Genomic DNA, 21,729 nt, shown 5'->3' on the forward strand with positions numbered 1-21,729 from the left:
TCTTTCTTTCTTTCTCTCCTTTTTATTGTCTCTGAAAAAAAATGGTAAAATGTTTCTTCAGTTGTTCATTTATTATAACTTTTGAGTGAATTTTATTTAATTCTTTCTTTCTTTCTTTCTTTCTTTCTTTCTTTCTTTCTTTCTTTCTTTCTTGTAGTTTAAGACAATGCCAAATCCTTTGTTCATTTGTTAATTTATTATAAATTTTGGGTGAAATTTTTTTGTTTCTTTCTTTCTTTCTTTCTTTCCTCTTTCTTTCTTTCTTTCTTTCTTTCTTTCTTTCTTACTTTCTTTCTTTCTCTCCTTTTTAGTGTCTCTAAAAAAAATGGTAAAATGTTTCTTCATTTGTTAATTTATTATAACTTTTGGGTGAATTTTATTTAGTTTATTCTTTCTTCTTTTTTTCTTTCTTTCTTTCTTTCTTTCTTTCTTTCTTTCTTTCTTTCTTTCTTTCTTTCTTTCTTTCTTTCTTTCATTATGTAGTTTCAGAAAATGAATAAATAAATTGGACTGATACACTACAAGTGGAGATAAGTATTTCATTGTATACCTACAAATAAAGCTATATATTAGACAAACCTGATAAAAAAAACACCAAAGAATGAACATATAAAGTGTTATGTCCTTTAATGAATAATTGACAATGTGTTAAACTCTAATAGACACTAGTCATATTTCATTTGTGTGTCAAGAACTTATTGTTATAGCATTGTTTTCATATTTCACACAAGTTGTTCTGTTCTGTAATAAAATGTAAAATATGTAGGCCATGTTCCAAAGACAAGACAAAGGACAAGTGAAAGAGAAAAATGGGAAACCAGGCTCCTCTCTCTCTCTCTCTCTCTCTCTCTCATAACCACAGTCTATGTTCAGTGTGCTGGCCCTCCCTCAATCTTTTCTCGCTCCTTCCCTCCCTCCTTCTATAATGGGATCAGCAGGAGGCAGGCTTTCCAGCCAATGAAAAAGTAGGAGTGTCAAACCGGCTGTGCTGATTGGCCAGTTAGGTCCAGCGCAGACTGGAGAAATAATATGACATCAGGATGTGGAGGCAGGACTTGACATAGACAGCCACAATAAACTGCTTCATAGTTCAAGTACAGGGCAGTGCCCAGCTGTCAATGCTTTTGAGAGTTAAAAGAACAAGACGTCTGTAGATCTCTCTCTTCTAGAGCCATCTGAAAAACATGGGTGTTCTGGGGCTTCAAGACAAGGACGAGAGAGTGTACTATCCTCCAGAGGATCTGCAAAAGGTTGCTCATGTGCCTGATTTGAACTCATATCTTTCGATGTACAAAAGATCCATTGAGGAACCTGAAGGTAAGTCGGTTAAGGAAAAGCAGAAGTAAAAACTAAGAAAACTTGTGTGCGCTGCCACAAATCTGCGCCAATATAAGTGGTTTAGTGTTACTGAGTATAAGAGTATTGTACAGTATAATTTGACCAATCTTCTAATCCACAGAGTTCTGGAGGGGGGTTGCTCAGGAATTTTACTGGAAGAACCCCCCCACAGGTAAAATGCTGCAGTATAACTTTGATATGACCAAGGAGCAGGTGTACATCAAGTTCATGGAAGGAGCCAAGACAAATATGTGCTACAATGTGCTGGACCGCAACGTGCTGGACCGGAACTTGGGCGAAAAAGTTGCGTATTACTGGTAAGCTTGAAGATTTCCACATCCCCCTCACTTCCTCACTGATTATATCAGCGTTTCAACAACACTGTGAGAGATCAGCACTTCACCGTCACGGTGAACCATGTAACCTGTGTTTTGATAACTCATTAATGATCTTTCCATTCAATGTTACTGGCAAAACATTATAAAAATACCTGCTTGTATTCAAAATAGGGATTGTTTAAGAACACAGAACACAGGCTGTGGCCTATTGGTCACAAACAAGGCCGATGTTTTATGTCTATACCAGTTCAAGAAAATGCTTATTAAAACCATTACATTAGCATGGAAATATCACATATTAAGCTAATATAGGTGAATCATTGTTTGGATACTTTAACATGCAGAATAATGTAATGTAATCTGAAAATAAGGCAATATCTATAACAACTTGAAAGCTAATACATTAAATCATGCATTTACCTAAACCAGGATATAAACCAAACATTTAGCTGAAAACTACAGAAATGTTTTCTGTAGAAGTCTTGAGCCTGAACTTACAGATTTCCTCTTTTTAGTTTATGAACTACTACTGCTGGTGTATATATATCTCAGAACTAGAACAACACACAGCAGTAGTGTTAAACCAAAAAAATACCCTAGTTGAAACATCATATCCTGTGATATGTGATACATATTGTACAAGAAGGTACATGTTTTCTGATTGAGTCTATTAAGTTCTACCACTTTATATTTTCACATTTATTACTCATAGCAGAGGTTCTAATACGTTTGCAGCTACAATCTCCTGCCAGTGAAAAAAAAATATATACAGTATATAAAATAATACATGCATCCTTATAATGCAAGCGTTATATATAGACATATAAAAAGATAATAGACATATAAAAAGAGGTAAAGAGACAGATGCCAAATCAGTCAATGATTATCATATTTTAAAAAATACATATACTAAAATTTTTAAATCAATATGATAATCATTCACTGATTTGGCATCTGTCTCTTTACCTCTTTTTATATGTCTATTATTTAAATGCTTGCATTATAAGGATGCATGTATTATTAGGATGCATGTAATAATACATGCATCCTTATAATGCAAGCATTTAAATAATAGACATATAAAAAAAGGTTAAAGAGACAGATGCCAAATCAGTGAATGATTATCATATTCTTTTAAAAAATGTAGTATATGTATTTTTAAAAATATGGTAAGATACAAGTTAACATCTTCAGTGCCAATGACTATGCATGTCAGCTTATACCTTACTTTATACTATTATTATGCCATTAGAAATAAAAATTACAACAAATATAACAAATGTTTTAGCAGTTAATGATATGGGTGGTGGAAGCTTAGTGGATTTTAGCTTTGGATTTCTGATAGGAAGGTTGTGAGTTCAAAATCCAGAACCATCAACCCCCCCCACTGCAGGGCCGCCTGAGCAAGGCCCTTAACCCCTTAGCAGCTCAGTTGTTAAAAATTAGACAATTGACAGAAACTCTCTCTCTCTCTCTCTCTCTCTCTCTCTCTCTATGGACATTGATTATGTATATACTACTCTAACAATTTTAGCAGTAAAAGTAGTAATGGTCTTGTAGTGTGTAATAGGTCCACTCTTTGCCACTGATAACATCAAAGAGGATTAATGAACTGCTTATACTGTGTTGTCACTCATCATGGCATCATGTCATGCGTCATAAAGTCAGTATGACTAAGCAAATATTAGTGTTGTAACACTGGTATTGCCAGTGAATATGTTTGAATCATCAATTGGAACACCCACAGTACACTGTCTCTGTCTGGTTTAGCTGATAGGGTGATCCTCTGCCTGTCATTGAGTCTAGTGCCAGCGAAAGCTAATAATAAAGGGTAGGGTAAAAAGGGTAGTCAGTCATTAACCAAGAGCTGCTGTTACAAGCAACTGCAAAGGCTATATTTAACAATTCCAGGTTTTATTTGAAGCTGCTAGGACAAAGCCATAGTCCATGCAAACAAAAGCGTTGAGTTTCTGGAAGGAAGATCGGGGAAGGGTTATGACTTTGCAGAAATGCACAGTGATGGATCAAAATGGTCTTGTCATCATTTCTTGTTTATGCACTTACTGGAATAGACAGGTGCAGTGGCTCTAACAAACCTAACTAAAAACATCACCCCTATACTGCAACAGTTACTTTCTGCTCAAGATTAACATGTTTGCATATATGCCTAGCGGTTAGTTATTCTTACAGTGGAAAAAAAAGACTCAGTCCAATGTGCAGATTGATTTTTTAACCAACGCAATCAGCAAAGCTTTGAACAGGCTGCTGGCCATATTGTAAGTCAGTCATTTGGCCGTTGTTTTAGCTTGTGCAATAAACATTTTAGTATTACTGTCCAAACACATTGCTGATGTACATCCAAATGCAATACATTTACAATTTGTAATACAAGGCTGCCAAAGAACACATTATCTTCTCTAGCAAAAAAAATGGGGACATGTCTTTTATTTCTTTAAATAAACTATATTAAGCGAAGAAAAGAAGAAATGTAACATTTAAGATTTTAAGAATGTGAAGTGCTTGTCGTAAGTTTATTGAAGAGAGTTCTCCATAAATTTTATTGTACCTTTTTAAAACTTTTTTAAACTCCATAACGTATTTCTTATGATTACTTCTTTCTTATGCACTTTTGCAGGGAGGGGAACTCTCCTGATCATCACCTTACCATCACATACAGCCAGCTTCTAAAGCAGGTGTGCAGATGTGCCAACGCTCTCAAACAACTGGGTAAGAGTCTTTCATCTTTATCCCTATTTAGGAGAAGTCAAAATTACAGACATGTAATCTGTTGGATTACAAATTGCTTGGTTCCTGTATATTGTTAAAAATTGCCTGTGAAATTGAATAACTTATGAAAATTACAATATAAACAGGGTACAAACTGAGCAATTGAAGGTTCAATGTCCAGGTTAACCAGATTAACTAGGTTGTTCTAGATTTTAAAGGTGAGAGGATGCTTGAAGAATGGAGAAGGAGTGTGCTGGTATCGATCTTTAAGAAGAAGGAAGATGTGCAGACCTGTAGTAACTACAGAGGAATAAAGTTGATCAGTCACACAATTAAGTTATGGGAACGAATAGTGGAAGCCAGGACATGTTTGAGGACAGTGTGACAGCAGTGAAGGTGTGCAGTTGGAATGACAGACTGGTTCAAGGTGGAGGTTGGACTGCATCAAGGATCGGCTCTGAGCCCTTTCCTTTTTGCAGTGGTGATGGACAGGTTGACGTACAAGGTCAGACAGGAGTTTCCATGGACTATGATGTTTGCGGATGATATTGTTATTTGTGCCGAGAGTATGAAGCAGGTTGAGAAGATCCTGGAGAAGTGAAGGTACGTGCTGGAGAGAAGGGGAATGAAAGTCAGTAGAAGTAAAACAGAGTACATGTGTGTGAATGAGAGGGAGGGCAGTGAAGTGATGCGGTTGCAGGGAGAAGAGGTGGAGAAGGTGGAGGAGTGTAGGTACATGGGGTCAATAGTGCAACGTAATGGAGAGTGTGTTAGAGAAGTGAAGAAAAGAGTGCAGGCAGGGTGGAGTGGGTGGAGAAGAGTGATAGCAGGAGTGATTTGTAATAGAAGGGTATCTGCAAGAGTGAAAGGGAAAGTTTATAGGACTGTGGTGAGACCTGCGATGTTGTATGGTTTAGAGACAGTGGCATTAATTAAAAGACAGGAGGTGGAGCTGGAGGTAGCAGAGCTAAAGATGTTAAGGTTTTCATTGGAAGTGATGACGATGGACAGGATTGGAAATTAGTTTATAAAAGGGACAGCGCATGTAGGACGTTTTGGAGACAAGGTGAGGGAGGCGCGATTGAGATGGTTTGGACATGTGCAGACGAGGAACATGGGGTACATCGGCAGGAGAATGCTGAGGATGGAGCCAACAGGAAGGAGGAAAAGAGGAAGGCCAAGAAGGAGGTTTATGGATGTGGTGAGGGAAGACATGCAGGTAGTTGGGTTAAAAGAGGCAGATGTAGAGGACAGGGGTATTAGAACAAACAATATATACTTTATGTACACAAGGCTAATGATATTAAGTATATATGGTAAATATATGAATTGAGTCTTTTTCCTGTTTCAGGTGTTAAGAAAGGAGACAGAGTGGCCATTTACTTGCCTATGATCCCTGAGCTTGTGTACACCATGCTGGCCTGTGCTCGAATAGGGGCAGTACATTCGATTGTGGTACGTGTGCATGAAAATCTCTTCCTCATTTTGTGTTTGCTCCTATTTGTCAGCAAAAAACTTGGACTACTTACCCTTAAAAAAAACCCAGACAGACAAAAAATAGGTTTTACCATACATATAGGAACTTGCATTTTCAAGTATTTATTGTGCTCACAGCAAAATGCTAGAAGTAGATAACTTCCAAGGTTCATATGTTGTTCTCCTGAGCATTGAGTTTATAACAGAGCCCTCGGTCTGCCCCTGCCAGGGCTATTTTTTGCCATTCGGATTCTTGTTCCAGGTTGCAGCTGAAGTTAAAAATACAGCTGAATAACCTTCACGGTTAATTTGAATGCCGTATAAAGGTCTATTTTTGGGTTACTTGGATGTGAGGCCTCATTCTTGCCAGGCCATTGTCCTACTTTCTATAAAACAAGCTTGAGATGCACTAACATCTAAATCAACCATAATGTTTTCCTTTTGCTAGCGGTAATTGATCAGTCCATACATGTCCAAAGTTTGTCTCTTTAGTTTTGGAACCAAGGTAAAGGGCTAATGAGAATTGTATGCTATTACATTAACTTTTACGGAAAAATCAAGTACATATTTTCGCATGTGATAACTGTATGTGGCAATATGCAGTTACATGCATAATAGGATTATGTACAAAAATCAGATGTGAAAAAATAACATTTGCACTACATGTAAAAACATAATTTAAAAGTCAAAATCATTTCATTTTTAAATGAATTTTACACGGTAAGAAACAATGTATTACATTTTTTACATTTATGGCATTTGGCAGACAGCCTTATCCAGAGTGACTAACAACTGAGCAGGGGAGGGATAAGGGCCTTGCTCAAGGGCCAAACAGCTGGTGGTGGTAGTGGGATTTGGGTGGAAAATTCAGGTGTCCCAATACTTTGGTCTGCATAGTGTTTTTATTATTATTATTATTATTATTATTATTATTATTATTATTATTATTAGGGCTTTTATAAAATCATGTACTAACTGTTCCTTTTTTAAAATATAAAATTGATTTTATTTTAACTTGTAAATATATAATATTTTCAAAATGAGGTAAAGATTTATAGAACAGAAACCATAAACAGGTCTGTGATTGTATACACAGGTGTATAATGTTCAGGTGACTTGGAAGGAAATCTGAAGGGCATTTGTTTAAGTTTAAAAATGTTTTTATGACAGGTTTACTACTAAGATTACTGAAGAACTGGATGTAAGATTAAAGAGACACTTATGATTTTCATAACTTGTTAAAAATGTACTTAATAAACTAAAGAATCAAACTACAGGAACAAAACACAACTTTGCTGATTGAGAGCATTTTCATACTGACAGAATTGTGTTCTCTGTGCTTCAGTTTGCAGGGTTTTCCTCCGAATCTCTGGCTGAGAGGATCGTGGACGCTCAGTGTAGCATCCTGGTGACGGCAGGTAACAAACACGCTGACATTGTGCCAGCACAGAAACTGTCTCATCCTGTGTTTATCATCCAATTTATGAGGTGTTTATCTTCAGATATCTCTAACAGTCGAGAGACTGCAGTAAAAACGTGGCGTGTCCCTGGTAATGTTTATTATATTCCAAAAATATTTTTGTGTGTGTTACAACCTACAGATGGAGTCTACAGGGGAGAGAAGCTGATCAACCTGAAGCAGATTTCAGACCATGCCTTGGAGCACTGCCGAGAAAAGTGAGTCCTCTTCTTCACCTTCGGCTCAATCTCTTTCAGCAGTGATGAACAGTAATGAAGTACATGTAATTTGTTATTGTACTTAAGCAGCTTTTTCTTGTGTCTGTACTTTACTGAAGTATTAAAAAAGATTTTGGAGACTTTAACTTCACTACATTTTAAAGTCATATATCTTACTTTTTACTCAACTACGTTTAGCGAAATCATTCGTTCCTTTTTATTTACGAGTGGATAAAAACTCAACTGGTCAAGCACTTAGCAAGCCATTAATCAGGGTCGAGCACGCACTCTGTTTTGAACTTGTTTTGGTTGCCGCTACAGTTCAGCATCAGTTCAACAGCAAACAGAACATTTGGAGAATAATAAATGATGGGAGAAACTCCTGACTCTAACTTGCCAAATCACTGTGGCCTTATTTGCATGATTTTTTAGAAGTAGAGTAAAAAGAAGATGATCATTTTAATAGATATCAATCAATGTTTGAATCATCAATATCATTTTAAAAATAGAGTAACATTAGAGTCTTTTCATATAAACTGAGAGTCTTGTGACAAAAATGATAATAGGAACATTACAGGCAAAATAAATCAGAGTCATTTGGATACTTAAAAACATTTGAAGGCAAACCCTTTTGTACTTTTACTCAAGTGTGAGATTAAACAGAGAACTTTTACTTTTTCTGAAGTAATATTTTATGCAGTGTACAGTATCTCTACTTCAACTCAAGTACATGGTTTGTGTACTTCATCCACCACTGTCTTTCAGCCTAATTAGCTTCTGTTTGCCAATAACCTGTCCTAACAAGCCATAGTCTGGGCCCATTAGCCCTACACCCTGCACTGGTCTGCCTTTATGGAGGCTTATCAGTCCCTCTCAGCCACTCAGTGCCACAGCTACAGGCAACATGTTGCCAAGCAACAGCACGGCTTGGAAACGTCATGCGCTGGTTGTCATAGCAACAGGTGAAACGGAACGTACATGCGACTGAAGAAGGAAAAGGGATAAAACATGAAAAAAAAAAAAAAAAAATATATATATATATATATATATATATATATATATATATATATATATATATATATATATATCGATTTTGAATGATATTAGAAACCGTTCACTATTAGGTGTTGATACTCATTAAATGGAAAGATAAGTGGCTGTGATGGCATGATGTCACGTATTTCACTTCCACGCCACACAAACTAGAATTTGCCGACCTAAATTGCTGTGCCAGACATGATTAAACTCTTGTATCTCTTGGGTCGAACGTAATTGACTTGAAGTGTGGTGGAGTAGCTGAGTCATAGTTTCATACGTACTCCATTACCTCATCTCTATGTCTATCTCCTTCTGTCTTCTCAAATTCTCTCTCTTACTCTCTCTCTCTATCTCTCTTTCTCTTTTTCTGACACTCTCTTGCTCTCTCTCTCTCTGTATATATATTTTAGAAGCTCCTTCACAGTCCAGAAATGTCTTGTAGTGAAGCATCATGCCTTCAGGACAACCAATTTCAGCAATAAGCTACAGGTCAGTTTTAATTGTAACTTTTTTGTATTTTGTCTACGAGATTTTTTGCCTTGCAAGAATTTAACATGCATCTTTCCATATTTTATAAACTTTATGTAATGGAATGCATGTATGTCCTTGTTTGCTTATAACAATATCGGTATTCATATATATATATATATATATATATATATATATATATATATATATATATATATATATACACAAATATATATATATTTTTTGATATTATATTTATATTATAAATATAATGGTCCCAGAAACAATTGAAAACATAGAGAAAAAATCCAAAGGGAGAAATGGCCTCACTGTTATTATAATCTGTGAATTCTTTCTCTGACAATTCTTCAACCTCGCTACATCAATCGTTAATAACTGGTCTCAACTAGGGATTTGCGTGGAGCTGCTTTTTTTTGCCTGCTTTGGAATTTTCGCAACACTGCATGTTTATGTACATGATCTTTGTTCAACTAGCATAAGATCTGATCACTCATTCATAACGATTCATGTCCCAGGCCAGAGATACACTTCTAGAGCTTATTAATAATAATCCTTTGCAAATCTGTATTCATTTAAAACATAGTTTACACAATGTTCATTCCAAAAAACAAACTCATATTCGTTTAACCGATACTGTACATACATATATGGACTATATGGATGAAAGTTTGTTGACACCTGACCATATTTGCTTTCTGAATGTATCTTTCCATATTTAGTCCCCATTTGCTGTTATATTAAGTTCCACTCTTCTGGGAAGACATTCCACTAGATTTTGGAGTGTGATTGTGGAGATCTGTCTTTTTATTCAGCCGCAAGGATGTTATTAAAGTCAGATACTGATGTAGGATGAGGATCCCTGGGGAGCAGTCAGCGTTCCAATTCATCCCAAAGGTGTTCGCTAGTAATAGATCTTCCATTCCATTCCTTGTAAGCCATATCTTCCTGTGCCTCACTTTGTGCACATTGTCATGCTGATACAGATTTGGGTCTCCAAGTTCCAGCATGGAAATTGCATGCTACCGCATCCAAAGACATCCTGTCCAATTGTGTGCCTCCAATATTGTAGTAACAGGGGAAGAACCACATATGGCTGGAAGAGTCATGTGTCTCAATATTTTGTCCAAATACTCTATGTGAAATTATGTATGTTTGTGTGGGTATATGATACAGACACCCTGGAATGCAGAGTGTGATGTGTGGTGGGATGACGTTGTGAACAGTGCATCTGAGGAGTGCCAGCCTGAGTGGTTGAATGCTGAAGACCCGCTCTTTATTCTGTATACCAGTGGGTCCACAGGCAAGCCCAAGGTGGGATATTTATGTATTTGAAACAGTTGTATAACAAAATAATGACACCATTATCAATAGTCATATCAAATAAATATGTCCAGACTATACCATTGTTCTGTTAATGTCTTATAGGGAATACTGCACACTATAGCTGGCTACTTGCTCTACACATCGCTTACATTCAAATATGTCTTCGATTATCATCATGACGATGTGTACTGGTGCACAGCAGACATCGGCTGGATCACAGGACATTCCTATATCACATATGGTCCACTAGCCAATGGGGCAACCAGTGTGCTGGTAAGACTAATCTATGTTTTTTTTTGTGTGTGTCTGTATTCTTTACTCCAAATTGGATTGGTTGTTTTCATTACAAGGTGGATAGTGTATATAATAAGACATTTGTGTGTGTGGACTCGTGGCAGTTTGAAGGCATTCCAGTCTACCCTCACGTGGGCCGGATTTGGGAGATCATAGAGAAGCACAGAGTGTCTAAGTTTTATACAGCACCCACTGCTATCAGGCTGCTTATGAAGTTCGGGAGTGAGCCATTGCAAAAGTGAGTGTAATATATCTCTACACACTTTTGTACACATTCCTGTCGGAGTATAATGCATAATGCTAGTAACAAATTGATAATTTCACTAAGCTGGCAACTTGCCAAAGCGTAACTTGTTAGCCAGATCGTTCGTTAACATGTTAAAATGCAAAAAATGCAAATCAGCTTACATTACATTTGACCGAAAATCTCCTGCACCTTTCCAAATACAACTTTCCAAAGGTGAAATATCCCTCTAGTTTTAAAAGGAGCAGAATTTTAAATCACAAACTAGCAAAAATGTGTGACCTTTGGAAGCACGCAGTGAACAAGTCAAACACCCAACCAGAGATTAGCCCAAGTTCATGACTGAGGAACCCTGGAACTATGAAGTGAAAATTTTGCACCCTTTGCACCACCATGCAATCCGAAAATATATTTGCAAGGTTTCAGTGTAATTCAAACCAGAAGGTTTTCAGGTTTTGTGATTATACTTCAAATTGATCTCATTCCCATTCCAGAAGAACTGACATAGCCGACTCAAATGATGCCACTTTAATCACACCACCATGTTCTAACAGCACAGACAACTAGTTCTTTCAGTGCTCCCTTCAAAAGGTACTGCAAACTCAGTGCCCGTTAGTGTTGAACAGTAATCAGTACTGCAGTGTCTGATGTAGGCTTTAACTGGGCCGCAACGGTTTTCGTGGCATGCCAGGGTTCACTGGGTCCATTCACTAGTTCTCCGCTGCCAAAAGACAGTAACTGATGCCATCTACTGGAGACAACGAGGAAATACATATGGAGAATGTTCTAGCACAAACGACTGTAGTCTTGTATCGTCCTGAAGCATCCTGAGGTTGCTCCAGCCCCAGTCACGTCTCACCTTATGAAAATTGTGGATCTTTAAAGAAGACTTTGAGTGTTTAAAGGCTCTGGCATGGAGAAGCTGGTGTTGGATCTATGATGATCACAAATTTTAAACTATTTTATGAGTTGCTCAGTAGCTCCTGGTTCCATAACCTCAGATGACCGTAAAAGACTGTAGACAGATGATCATTACTCATAATCTTACATTCCAGTGCTCATGTTAGTTCTCACTCTCCAGTGTTCTGTATTGTTTAAAGACTATAATCACACTCTTGATATCACCCAAATGAGGATTGGTTCCCCTTTTGAGTCTGGTTCCTCCCAAGGTTTCTTCCTCATAACATCTGAGGGAGTTTTTTCTTGCCACAGTCACCATGGCTGCTCATCAGGGATAAATACACACTATTCACCTCAACTGTTAAATTCTGTAAAGCTTCTTTAAAACAATGTCTGTTGTGAAAAGCGCTATAGAAATCAACTTGACTTGACTATTATCACTGTATCAAAATGTGCTTGTTTGGAAAGGTGTTGTGGGAATATTAAAAAATATATATACCCTGATATCAAATATAATGGGAGCATTTTTCTTTCAGTGCAAAATGTTTTTATCCACAATTACTTAATTTCTGGTTCATTTATTCACCACACACAAGCTTGCTACTAGCTAGTAATCTAAATGATTGGTTTTGTTCTGGTTCATGTACTATAATAAAAATCTGTCAGTAGATTTAACTGCAAGCAAAGAACCAAGAAATATGTGTAACCACTAATGCAGGCATGGTTTTGGGAGAGATTTATCTAAAAATTAGTAAAGGAGACAGTGGGTCAGTGAATTTTCTGTCACTGCAAAGTGTTTGATAAGATTTCTAAAGTGATAATAGGATTTTTGTCCAAAATCAGAGACTGGATATTAAATAGAATGCATTACATTACATAGATACATTTTAAATTGGAATCATTGGCCAATTGATGTAATAATAAACCAAACACATAAAACAATCTTAGTCATGCTGTCACAGGAAATGATTTAACTACAGGGCCTTAACAATGACTAAATGCATCGCATTGGGTCTCATTACTCTACCTTGCTGATGATGACATTTCCAATAACAGCAAGTCCAAAATGGTTAATTCTTTACATAATAAATTGGGGTACATAAGCCGTTATGTCAGACTAAGTAAGAAAACATTAATCTCAGCCTGTGTTTTTTTTGTACAAATGTGCTATACATTACATATCCTTAAATCAGTATGCTATATCAATGTCATTTTTTAAACTACTACACATAATGTCTGCAATTATCATGATCTTTGCAATGACCTCTCACAGATAAAGGCTTATTGATATAACAGCATTCTCTGAAATGATTTCAGGGTCTTTTACTCTGTCTGTTTTAGATACGATCTTTCCAGTTTGCGTATTCTGGGGACTGTTGGTGAGCCTATAAACCCAGAAGCCTGGCTCTGGTATCATGATGTTGTGGGTCGGGGTAGATGCCCGGTGGTCGACACCTTCTGGCAGACTGAGACGGTAAAATACTGTATATTTACTAGATAGAGGGGGGAAAAAATATATTATTTAAGTAATTAGATGCCTTAACAGACAGTGGAATTATATATTTCTATGAGAAATTGTGCACAAAAGACTAAATGAGTTAGAATTTGAATATGTTGATGTATGTGTTGTTTATTTGGTCTTCAGGGAGGTCATGTTCTGACTCCATTGCCTGCAGCGATACCACTAAAGCCAGGATCTGCAGTAAGATTCTCTAACAAATACTCTATAGTTTTCACAAATAAATTAATTTCAAAGAAAAAGGCTAGATTTTGCAGATTGAAATATACAAGCATAAGTATAAAGTTTGTGGACACCTGATCATGAAATTCATATTCACTTTACAATTTGCTGTTACAATAAGCTCCATTTTTCTGGAAAAATGTTCCTCAAAAGTTTGGAGTCTGGTTGTGGAGATTTGTGATCATTCTGCTACAAGAGTGTTAGTAAAGACAGGTGCTTTGTGCACAAGGGGCATTGTTATGTTGGAACAGGTTTGTGTCCCCTAGTTAAATGTAATGCTACAGCATCCAAAGGCATCCTGTACAATTGTGTGTCTCCGACTTTGCGGTAACAGTTTGGGGCAGAACCATATATGGCTGGAAAATCAGTTGTCCAAATACTTTTGTTCATATAGTGTATATAGTATGATATGGCAAAATATGTTTTCTACAGTATGTGAGAAATCAGGGTGTAATAAATCGTTTTAAATAGTGTTTTTATTCTGACAGTGTGCCATTGATGATTTGTTGTTTACAGTCTCTCTATGTTCGCCTAAAATTCTTTTTTAAACTTACAAATGCTGGCTATTGTAGAAGTGAAGATATTTATGCTAGTTTGTGATAATTGCTGATGGCAAGGATAGCATAGACTCGCATAGACATAAAGTGAATTGTTGCATGGGATGTGAATGTGGCCATATGAAATTTTCTTTTTTATGCATTTTGTGCAGACGTTACCCTTTTTCGGTGTGCAGCCCACAATCCTGAATGAGCATGGAGAAGAACTGGAAGGAGAGGCAGAGGGCTACCTGGTAAGGAACTTGTGAAATGATGAACAGAGAAAGTACACAAACAATGAACTTGAATTAAAGTAGAGATACAGTAGGTAAAATATTGCTCCGGTAAAAGTAAAAATGCTCCCTATAAACTGTCACTTGACTAAAATTACAAAAAATATTTGCCTTCAGATGTACTTAAGTATGCAAAAGTATCCAATTTATTATGGCTATAATATTAATCATTGTTAAACACACTATAATAATGGGTGAAACACTGATTGATATCTATTCAAATTCTCATGAGCCCAAAACTTTCTTTTTGCGCAAATAAGTCCACGGGTGTTGTGGCGAGTTCGAGTCCGAAGTTTCTTCCAGCATTTATTCCTCTCAAAATGTTCTACTTGCTGTTGAAACGATGCTGAACTTTATGTTAGTGTAAGTAGATACACACCAAGCACCAATCAAAACAGAGCTCGCGATCGACCATTTGACCTGTTACAATTTGAATGATTCGTCAAAATGTAGTTAAGTAAACAAGCAAGATATTTGACTTTGAAATGTAGTGAAGGTAAAGTCAAAGTCTACTCAAATGCAAATATTTCAGTAAAGTACAGATACACAAAAAAGCTACAGTAGTACAGTAAGGCATTACATTTACTTCATTACTGTCCACCACTGAATGATATACATTAAGAGAATAGGAAAAGCTGATATTGAATAAGAAATATCAGACAATTTGACTTACACCATTAGAATAAAAGAATAAAATAAAAATGCTACAAGTGCTGTCCCACCATTCATTAAAATTTTAAAGTAAGCCTAGTTGTGATACAGGTTCAAAATCAAATAGCAACTAAATGTATACTTCATGAAGATACATGAGTCCCTATATATTAAGAGTGCTGTTAGGTTTTTAGTGGCAATGTGTTCACTGGGAAATGGAGGCAAACTGCACTTGGACCTGACAATAGAGCTAGCTAGTGAGCTAGTTAAATGGGTATGAAGTTATTGTAGCTTCTTTGAGAAATACGATGTAAACAGAAGATTTGGCCATATTGTGTTCTAAATGACAGTTACTCAATATTAATTTCTTGTTGATAAAATAGTTGCCTGGAAGTAGAATCACCCACACAGAATTTGGAAGATATACTGAACATGGGCACAGTGGTAATTAGCTTTGCCACTGATGTTCTGCATACCCACACACTTTAACCACTCTTGCTATGTCTTTGCAAGCAATGATTTCACTAATTGGGATTTCAGAAACACAGGAGGGGTGGAGAATGTTTAAGGCCTCTTGTTCAATTCCAGGTTTGAATGTTTGATTCCAGGTTTTCCGGAAACCCTGGCCAGGCATCATGCGGGGCATCTATCAAAATCAAGAACGATTCCAGAACACTTACTTCAAAAAGTTTCCAGGGTTTTATGTGACAGGAGATGGTAAGTGTAGTGGAGATATTTAAGATTTTATTCAATTTTATTTGTATAGCGCTTTTAATGTTTTTTTGGAATGTATAAGTTTAGTGCCTATATGTTCGTTCCTTAATGAGCGAGACAGTGGTGACTATGGCAAGGAAAAGCATTCAGAAATATTAGGAGGGAGAAGCCAGACTCACAAGGGAACCCATCATAATCTGGTGCCACTTAATGTCTATTTATAATAGTTCATTGTTGTTGTTGTGTGCTGTTCATTGACGAATGTTACCACCAATAATTTTCCAATAACTAGACATTTTAAAAATCTTTAACTACAGCAATATACCAACAATGTTTATATTCAATTGAAAAACAATTCCTACATTATTAATGAAAGTACTTTCATTTATAGAAATAATTAATATTGTGGAAAATCCATGAAGTTCCAGTATACACTTTTATTTACTGCAATATTACAAATCCATCTGTCTTTCCTGTCTCAAAAAAAAATAAACCAACAGCTTAACCTCTGTTGAAGTGTTGAAACCTTCCAACCGATCAGATTTCAGTGCTGTTCTCTGAATAATAATAAGCGAAGTTGCTTAGAGTTCTTGTGGAAAGTTTTTCATAATATATATTATTAATGCAACCTCACATAGTATGATATATGGTTATATATCACATATACTTTAATTTCTTATCGATTTGTTACATTTTAAAAAATGATCCCTTTCCCTTTCCAGAGAATTTCCCAGAGTATATTGTTGTATGACCTTGTGGTGTTGTATTTCTTTGGCCCCATGCTGAGGCACAGAGCTGTCAGTGTTGCGCTGACCTGATCTCTGCTGTGTCTTTCATTTTAGGATGCAGGAGGGACAAAGATGGCTACTACTGGATCACAGGCAGAATAGATGACATGCTCAATGTCTCAGGTGAGGGTTAGAGGTTTAATATCATATACATTTGCTCAGACTTTTTTATTTGTTTAGTGATTGGGACTGTGTGAATCTAAGATATGAGAGTTTTTCCATCAGTTGGAAAACGGTCCTACAATTTCATTACATTATACTTGTTAAACACATCTGTCAGGGCTAGTTTCAGTTTAAAGTTGTGGGGAACAGGATTTAGTTTAGGGCCACTTTAATTTAAAGGTTGTTTTCTACACTGCCTACTTAGCATTTACAACATAGACATTATTTTAATCTTTAAATGACAACTCATTTATATTCAGTGCATTTGTTACTAGCCAGAAGAACAAGATTTTGCACTTTGTCATTATTATACATTAAACCCCAAAGCAGTCAGTGCTTTTGTTAAAGTGGAGAATTTAATAGAAATATTTTATAATATTCAATATTTTTGAAATTGGTTTTCATGGATGAAAGGAATAAAGACATTTATTAAAGTATGCTATAATAAGTAGAACAGCTAAGTATCATATCACACACACACACACACACACACACACACACACACACACACACAGACACACACACACACACACACACACTGTATATCTGTATTACCTAAATGGGGTCTAACAAATGTAAACTATTCCATTAAATTTGTTCAATTTATTTAATTTAATTTGATTTAATCAGTTTCATTTGTGGCAATTTCATTGATTACTGAATTTAATCAATGTAATAAAAAGTGTATTGCATTAATTTGATTAATTCTAAATATTCTATTTATTATTAAATATTATTTTATATATTATTTAGCCAAGCAGACATTTAAAATTGTTTAAAAAATGTAAACTGTTGATGTTCACAAATGTTAATGATATTAACTGTATTAATAAAAAACGACAAGCAATTTTATGTTGTGCATTTCTTCGCCTTTTATGTACCAAAATTGAGTGGTAGAAAACCAAGTTACGTACCGAACCATGAATTTTGTGTACTATTAAACCCCTATTAGGAAGTGATAGATGGTTATAGTTTACATATGCTTTATTTGTTAAATATAAGACAATAAGAATTGTCTAATTTGTTCGGAAAAATAACCTCTTTTCTCTTCCATATTTTCCTATTTTATATAATATACCCAACAATAAGCATCAACTGATCAAAATTTGTCCTGGTTTCAGAAAACAAGCATTTCAATAACTGATTTAGATTTTTGGACTCTATTATACTGTGTGGTCAACTGTCAAACTCATCATTTATGAATGATAGAAACAAACACAACATGCTTTGGGTAACTGGAATATACAAATATAGCATTCTGCCTTCCTGCAGGTCATTTGCTGAGCACAGCCGAGGTGGAGGCAGCATTAACAGAACACCCAGCTGTGGCTGAAGCAGCTGTGGTCAGCTGTCCTCACACCATTAAGGGCGAGTGTCTCTACTGCTTTGTCACGCTGAAGGACAGCCAGGAATTCAACCACGCTTTCAAGGAGGACCTCAAGAGGAAAGGTCAGAGGTTGTTTAGAGCAAAGGCCTTTTAAGCTCTTCTGATTTTAATGACACAAAATTCTAAACATTTTTCTTTGCTTGACAGTGAGAGAGAAGATTGGCCCGATAGCAACTCCAGATTTCATCCAGAATGCCCCAGGTCTTCCCAAAACCCGCTCAGGTTTGATCAGTTGTTACTTAATTGGCCCTTAAGTTTGGCCCTCAGGATGATTATATTTAACCTGGCCTTTTTCTAGTTTTTAATTCCTTTTATGCCACATCAGTTTTTATAATGCTTTTATCCCTTTATAATTTTCCAGAACACAATATTTCCATTTATCACTTTATCACGTTTTAACAGCTACAAACAATCGTTCCCACATCAGCCTCTCTCTCTCTCTCTCTCTCTCTCTCTCTCTCTCTCTCTCTCTCTCCTCTTTCTCCTTCTCCTTCCACAAATTCTGACCAAAGATGTCTTGCAAACCTCACAATATCAACAAACTTGTTAATATATACCATACAATATTCCTACGATAGTAGTATCATAAGACTGAGCGTATTAATAAAAAACTGTGACTTGCCTTAGAACTATTTTCAATCAGATTCAAGAATCAAACAGTACTGTGTTATCAATTCTTATATTATTTCCCGCTCCAGGGAAGATCATGCGGCGTGTCCTGAGGCAGATCGCCCGCAATGAGAAAGACCTGGGTGACCTTTCCACTCTGGCAGACCCCAAAGTGGTGGAAGTGCTCTTTAGTCAGAGGTGTGAAGCAGCAGCGTGAGAGCATCAAGCAATTCCTCATGCAACTGGCATTGGAACAGTTTCAATAATAATAATAATAATAATAATAGTAATAATAATGATTATAAAAACATTCACATTGGCCTGTTGTGGGTTAGCTGATCCTAAATTGGAAGCTGAGGGACATCACCTTATTTGTGATAGATTTTAGTTTTTCTTCCGACCTCGATCTTCTAATTAGTACACAAGGAAACACATTGGATTGAATTGCAGTAGAGTCTAAAATAGCTGTTTGTGTATTACATTATCTCAAAAAGATACTCAAACAGAGAGGTCATTTTATATCCCTTTCCATTGCTTCAGAATATGGCCCTACTTCTTTGGCTGAGGTGGGTGTGGTAGCACAGTGGTTAAGGCATTGGACTTTTGATCGGAAGGTCACAGGTTCAAATCAAAGAAAGGCACTTAACCCTCCATTGCTCAGTTGTAAGTCGCTCTAAATAAGGGTGTCTGCCAAATACCATAAATGGTTGAGGTTGTCTATTAAAAAACAACTTTTTTATGTTGTGCCCACTGTGTGTCACCACTGCACACTGTACTGTAATCACGAATGCTGCAACGATATAGAGCTTAAATGTGTCATTTTCCCAGCCAATAATCAGCAGAGAAAAATTCCTAGGTGGTGTTAATTCTTACACTGACTTCATACAGCTTATTGTGTTTCCACCCTTCAATAAGAGACTTTCAGTGTTCTCAGATCAGCTGTTATCTGTTATGAGTGTTTTTTGATTGACATGACTATAATTAGATACTTAGTTCATGATAAAATCACAGAACAACACTGAAGTCCAGTATCAACTCAAAATATATTTGGATTTATTTCCAGGCCAAAAAAAAGGTAAGCATAAGCCAGTAACAATGAAACTAGCCATTTCTATTTTATAATATATATTGCAAGATGCACTTTGGTATCTCTAATGCACAATTATTCTTATAGGTCTAAAGTTTTAGAATCACTTTAAAACATTTTAATATCCAGTTACAATATAATATCTATTAAATATAAATGTATATGAATTTTTTAATTAAAACACAATATACATTACAATATGTTTATAATTTATCGATTCAGATAAAATGTAAACAGGTGATTGAATATAGTAATGAATGCTGATTTGCACAAACAGTGAACAACTGTACAAATGATATTACTAATATTACTATGCGTTCATGATCTAAAATGTCTTTGTTCATTCTGTAATCGAGTTGAAGGTTCAAGTTTTTTCCAGACTACCTTTCATTCATAATCTTCACTGACATAACTCGAGGTTTTCTGTTAATCTTCCTTTCTGTTACTGAATCTTGATTAAAAGATTTCTCTAATTTCTACCAAGGCTCTGAAACATCAGACCTGTCTTCATACAGTGTGTATCTCTTAGTGTGTGGGAATATCTTCTGTTTGAATAAATTCCATTGAATTGTTTTTTGAAACTTGCTGCATTAATGCTGTAATGCACATCGGATGAATTTTGTTTAAAAGACACTGAGAAAGAAGAATTTAAAACAGACACTGGCAGTGAGACTGGTGGTCCGACTTGTAATCCCTTGGAGCCAAAAGTATCTTTGTAAAAATAAAGAGGGAGATAAAAAGGTAACTGCACTAGGGATACACAATAAGTACTTTTCAATCTGTCAAACATGACAAACTCAAGCAGGAAGTTTACATTTATCCAAAATTGTCTTGTGAGCACATATCAGTGACAATCATTTTCTACAATTCAAGATTTTTATTTGTCACAAACAGTTATATATTATACCAAATGCTTCTTACAGTGAAATGTAAACCTGATCAGCTGCTCAAAAAATTGTGCATTAAACAAAGGGAACTATAAATATAAAATAATAATATATTACATAACAAAGTAAGTTTATCTTACAAATTGTAAGTACAGTTTGAATGACTTGGAATAAAGTAATGACAATAATAAAACGGAAACAGTAACAGTAACAATATAATGTGTGCAAATGCAGAATGACACGAGTAGATTGGAAAAGGAAACTGAGCATAAGGGGCTTATGGGATAAGTGAGTTGTGCATGCTAATCAGGTGAAACCAACAACAAGACTAGACTACACAATGTACATATATTTCTGTCTGGGACGGACGTTGCATGAACAATGTCACTACAGTTGTTTTTACAGTAGAAGCTGAGGTACAGGATAGTCTGAAACAAAGGCAAACACACAGACACAAAGCAGTTTAAACAAATGAGTGTTTATGGAGCTTGGAAAAAGGAATATGGAAAAAAGTGTGCGGACACCTTAACCAAAAGATTCCTATGTACTTAATAAACTTTGTATATGAAACTTCCATATAAATATACGAATGAATTAGAAAACACTAGGCAGGTGGAGACAGTTGGGATTACTACACATTCGAAACACAAAAGGGCTTAGACCAGACCAGGAAGTGAAAATGAATGTCACAGTAGGAGCTGTGGAAAAAAAGCATCCTATGCTTTGAGGGCATTCATGACAATTATGAACTGAAGTCATATAACTCAGGTTGAGAAATATTTCAAGAAAGAAACCACACAAAACATGGTGGATGATTTTTCCAATACAGCAGATACCTTTATCCTGAGAGTTAAGCTCAAGAGACCTTAGCAGGTTGGTGGTGCTGGGATTTGAACCTATGACCTTCCAGTGCCCAAGAGTCCAAAGCCTAAAGCACTAAACAGATCAGATGATGTAGTTTATGCTAAAAAAAAAAAGGTTTGAAAAAAAATATGAAGGGATTAATACATAGTGTTCATAATTTCTTAAA

General features: G+C 36.0%; 1 protein-coding gene across 1 annotated transcript; it reads left to right on the plus strand.

Moving 5' to 3' along the window:
- The first annotated feature begins 1,050 nt into the window (after positions 1–1,050).
- acss2l (acyl-CoA synthetase short chain family member 2 like) lies at positions 1,051–20,393 on the plus strand. Its single transcript, XM_046876554.1, has 18 exons — positions 1,051–1,317; positions 1,460–1,655; positions 4,312–4,403; positions 5,755–5,858; positions 7,225–7,297; positions 7,481–7,556; positions 9,005–9,083; positions 10,257–10,394; positions 10,509–10,679; positions 10,805–10,938; positions 13,186–13,318; positions 13,490–13,546; positions 14,295–14,375; positions 15,674–15,782; positions 16,622–16,690; positions 18,002–18,178; positions 18,264–18,338; positions 18,815–20,393. Exons 1-18 carry the CDS (start codon positions 1,185–1,187, stop codon positions 18,940–18,942), a joined length of 2,025 nt encoding a protein of 674 aa, XP_046732510.1. The 5' UTR covers positions 1,051–1,184; the 3' UTR covers positions 18,943–20,393.
- Positions 20,394–21,729: the final 1,336 nt, after the last annotated feature.

Source organism: Silurus meridionalis, chromosome 20, assembly GCF_014805685.1.
Source record: "Silurus meridionalis isolate SWU-2019-XX chromosome 20, ASM1480568v1, whole genome shotgun sequence".
Lineage (NCBI taxonomy): Eukaryota > Metazoa > Chordata > Actinopteri > Siluriformes > Siluridae > Silurus > Silurus meridionalis.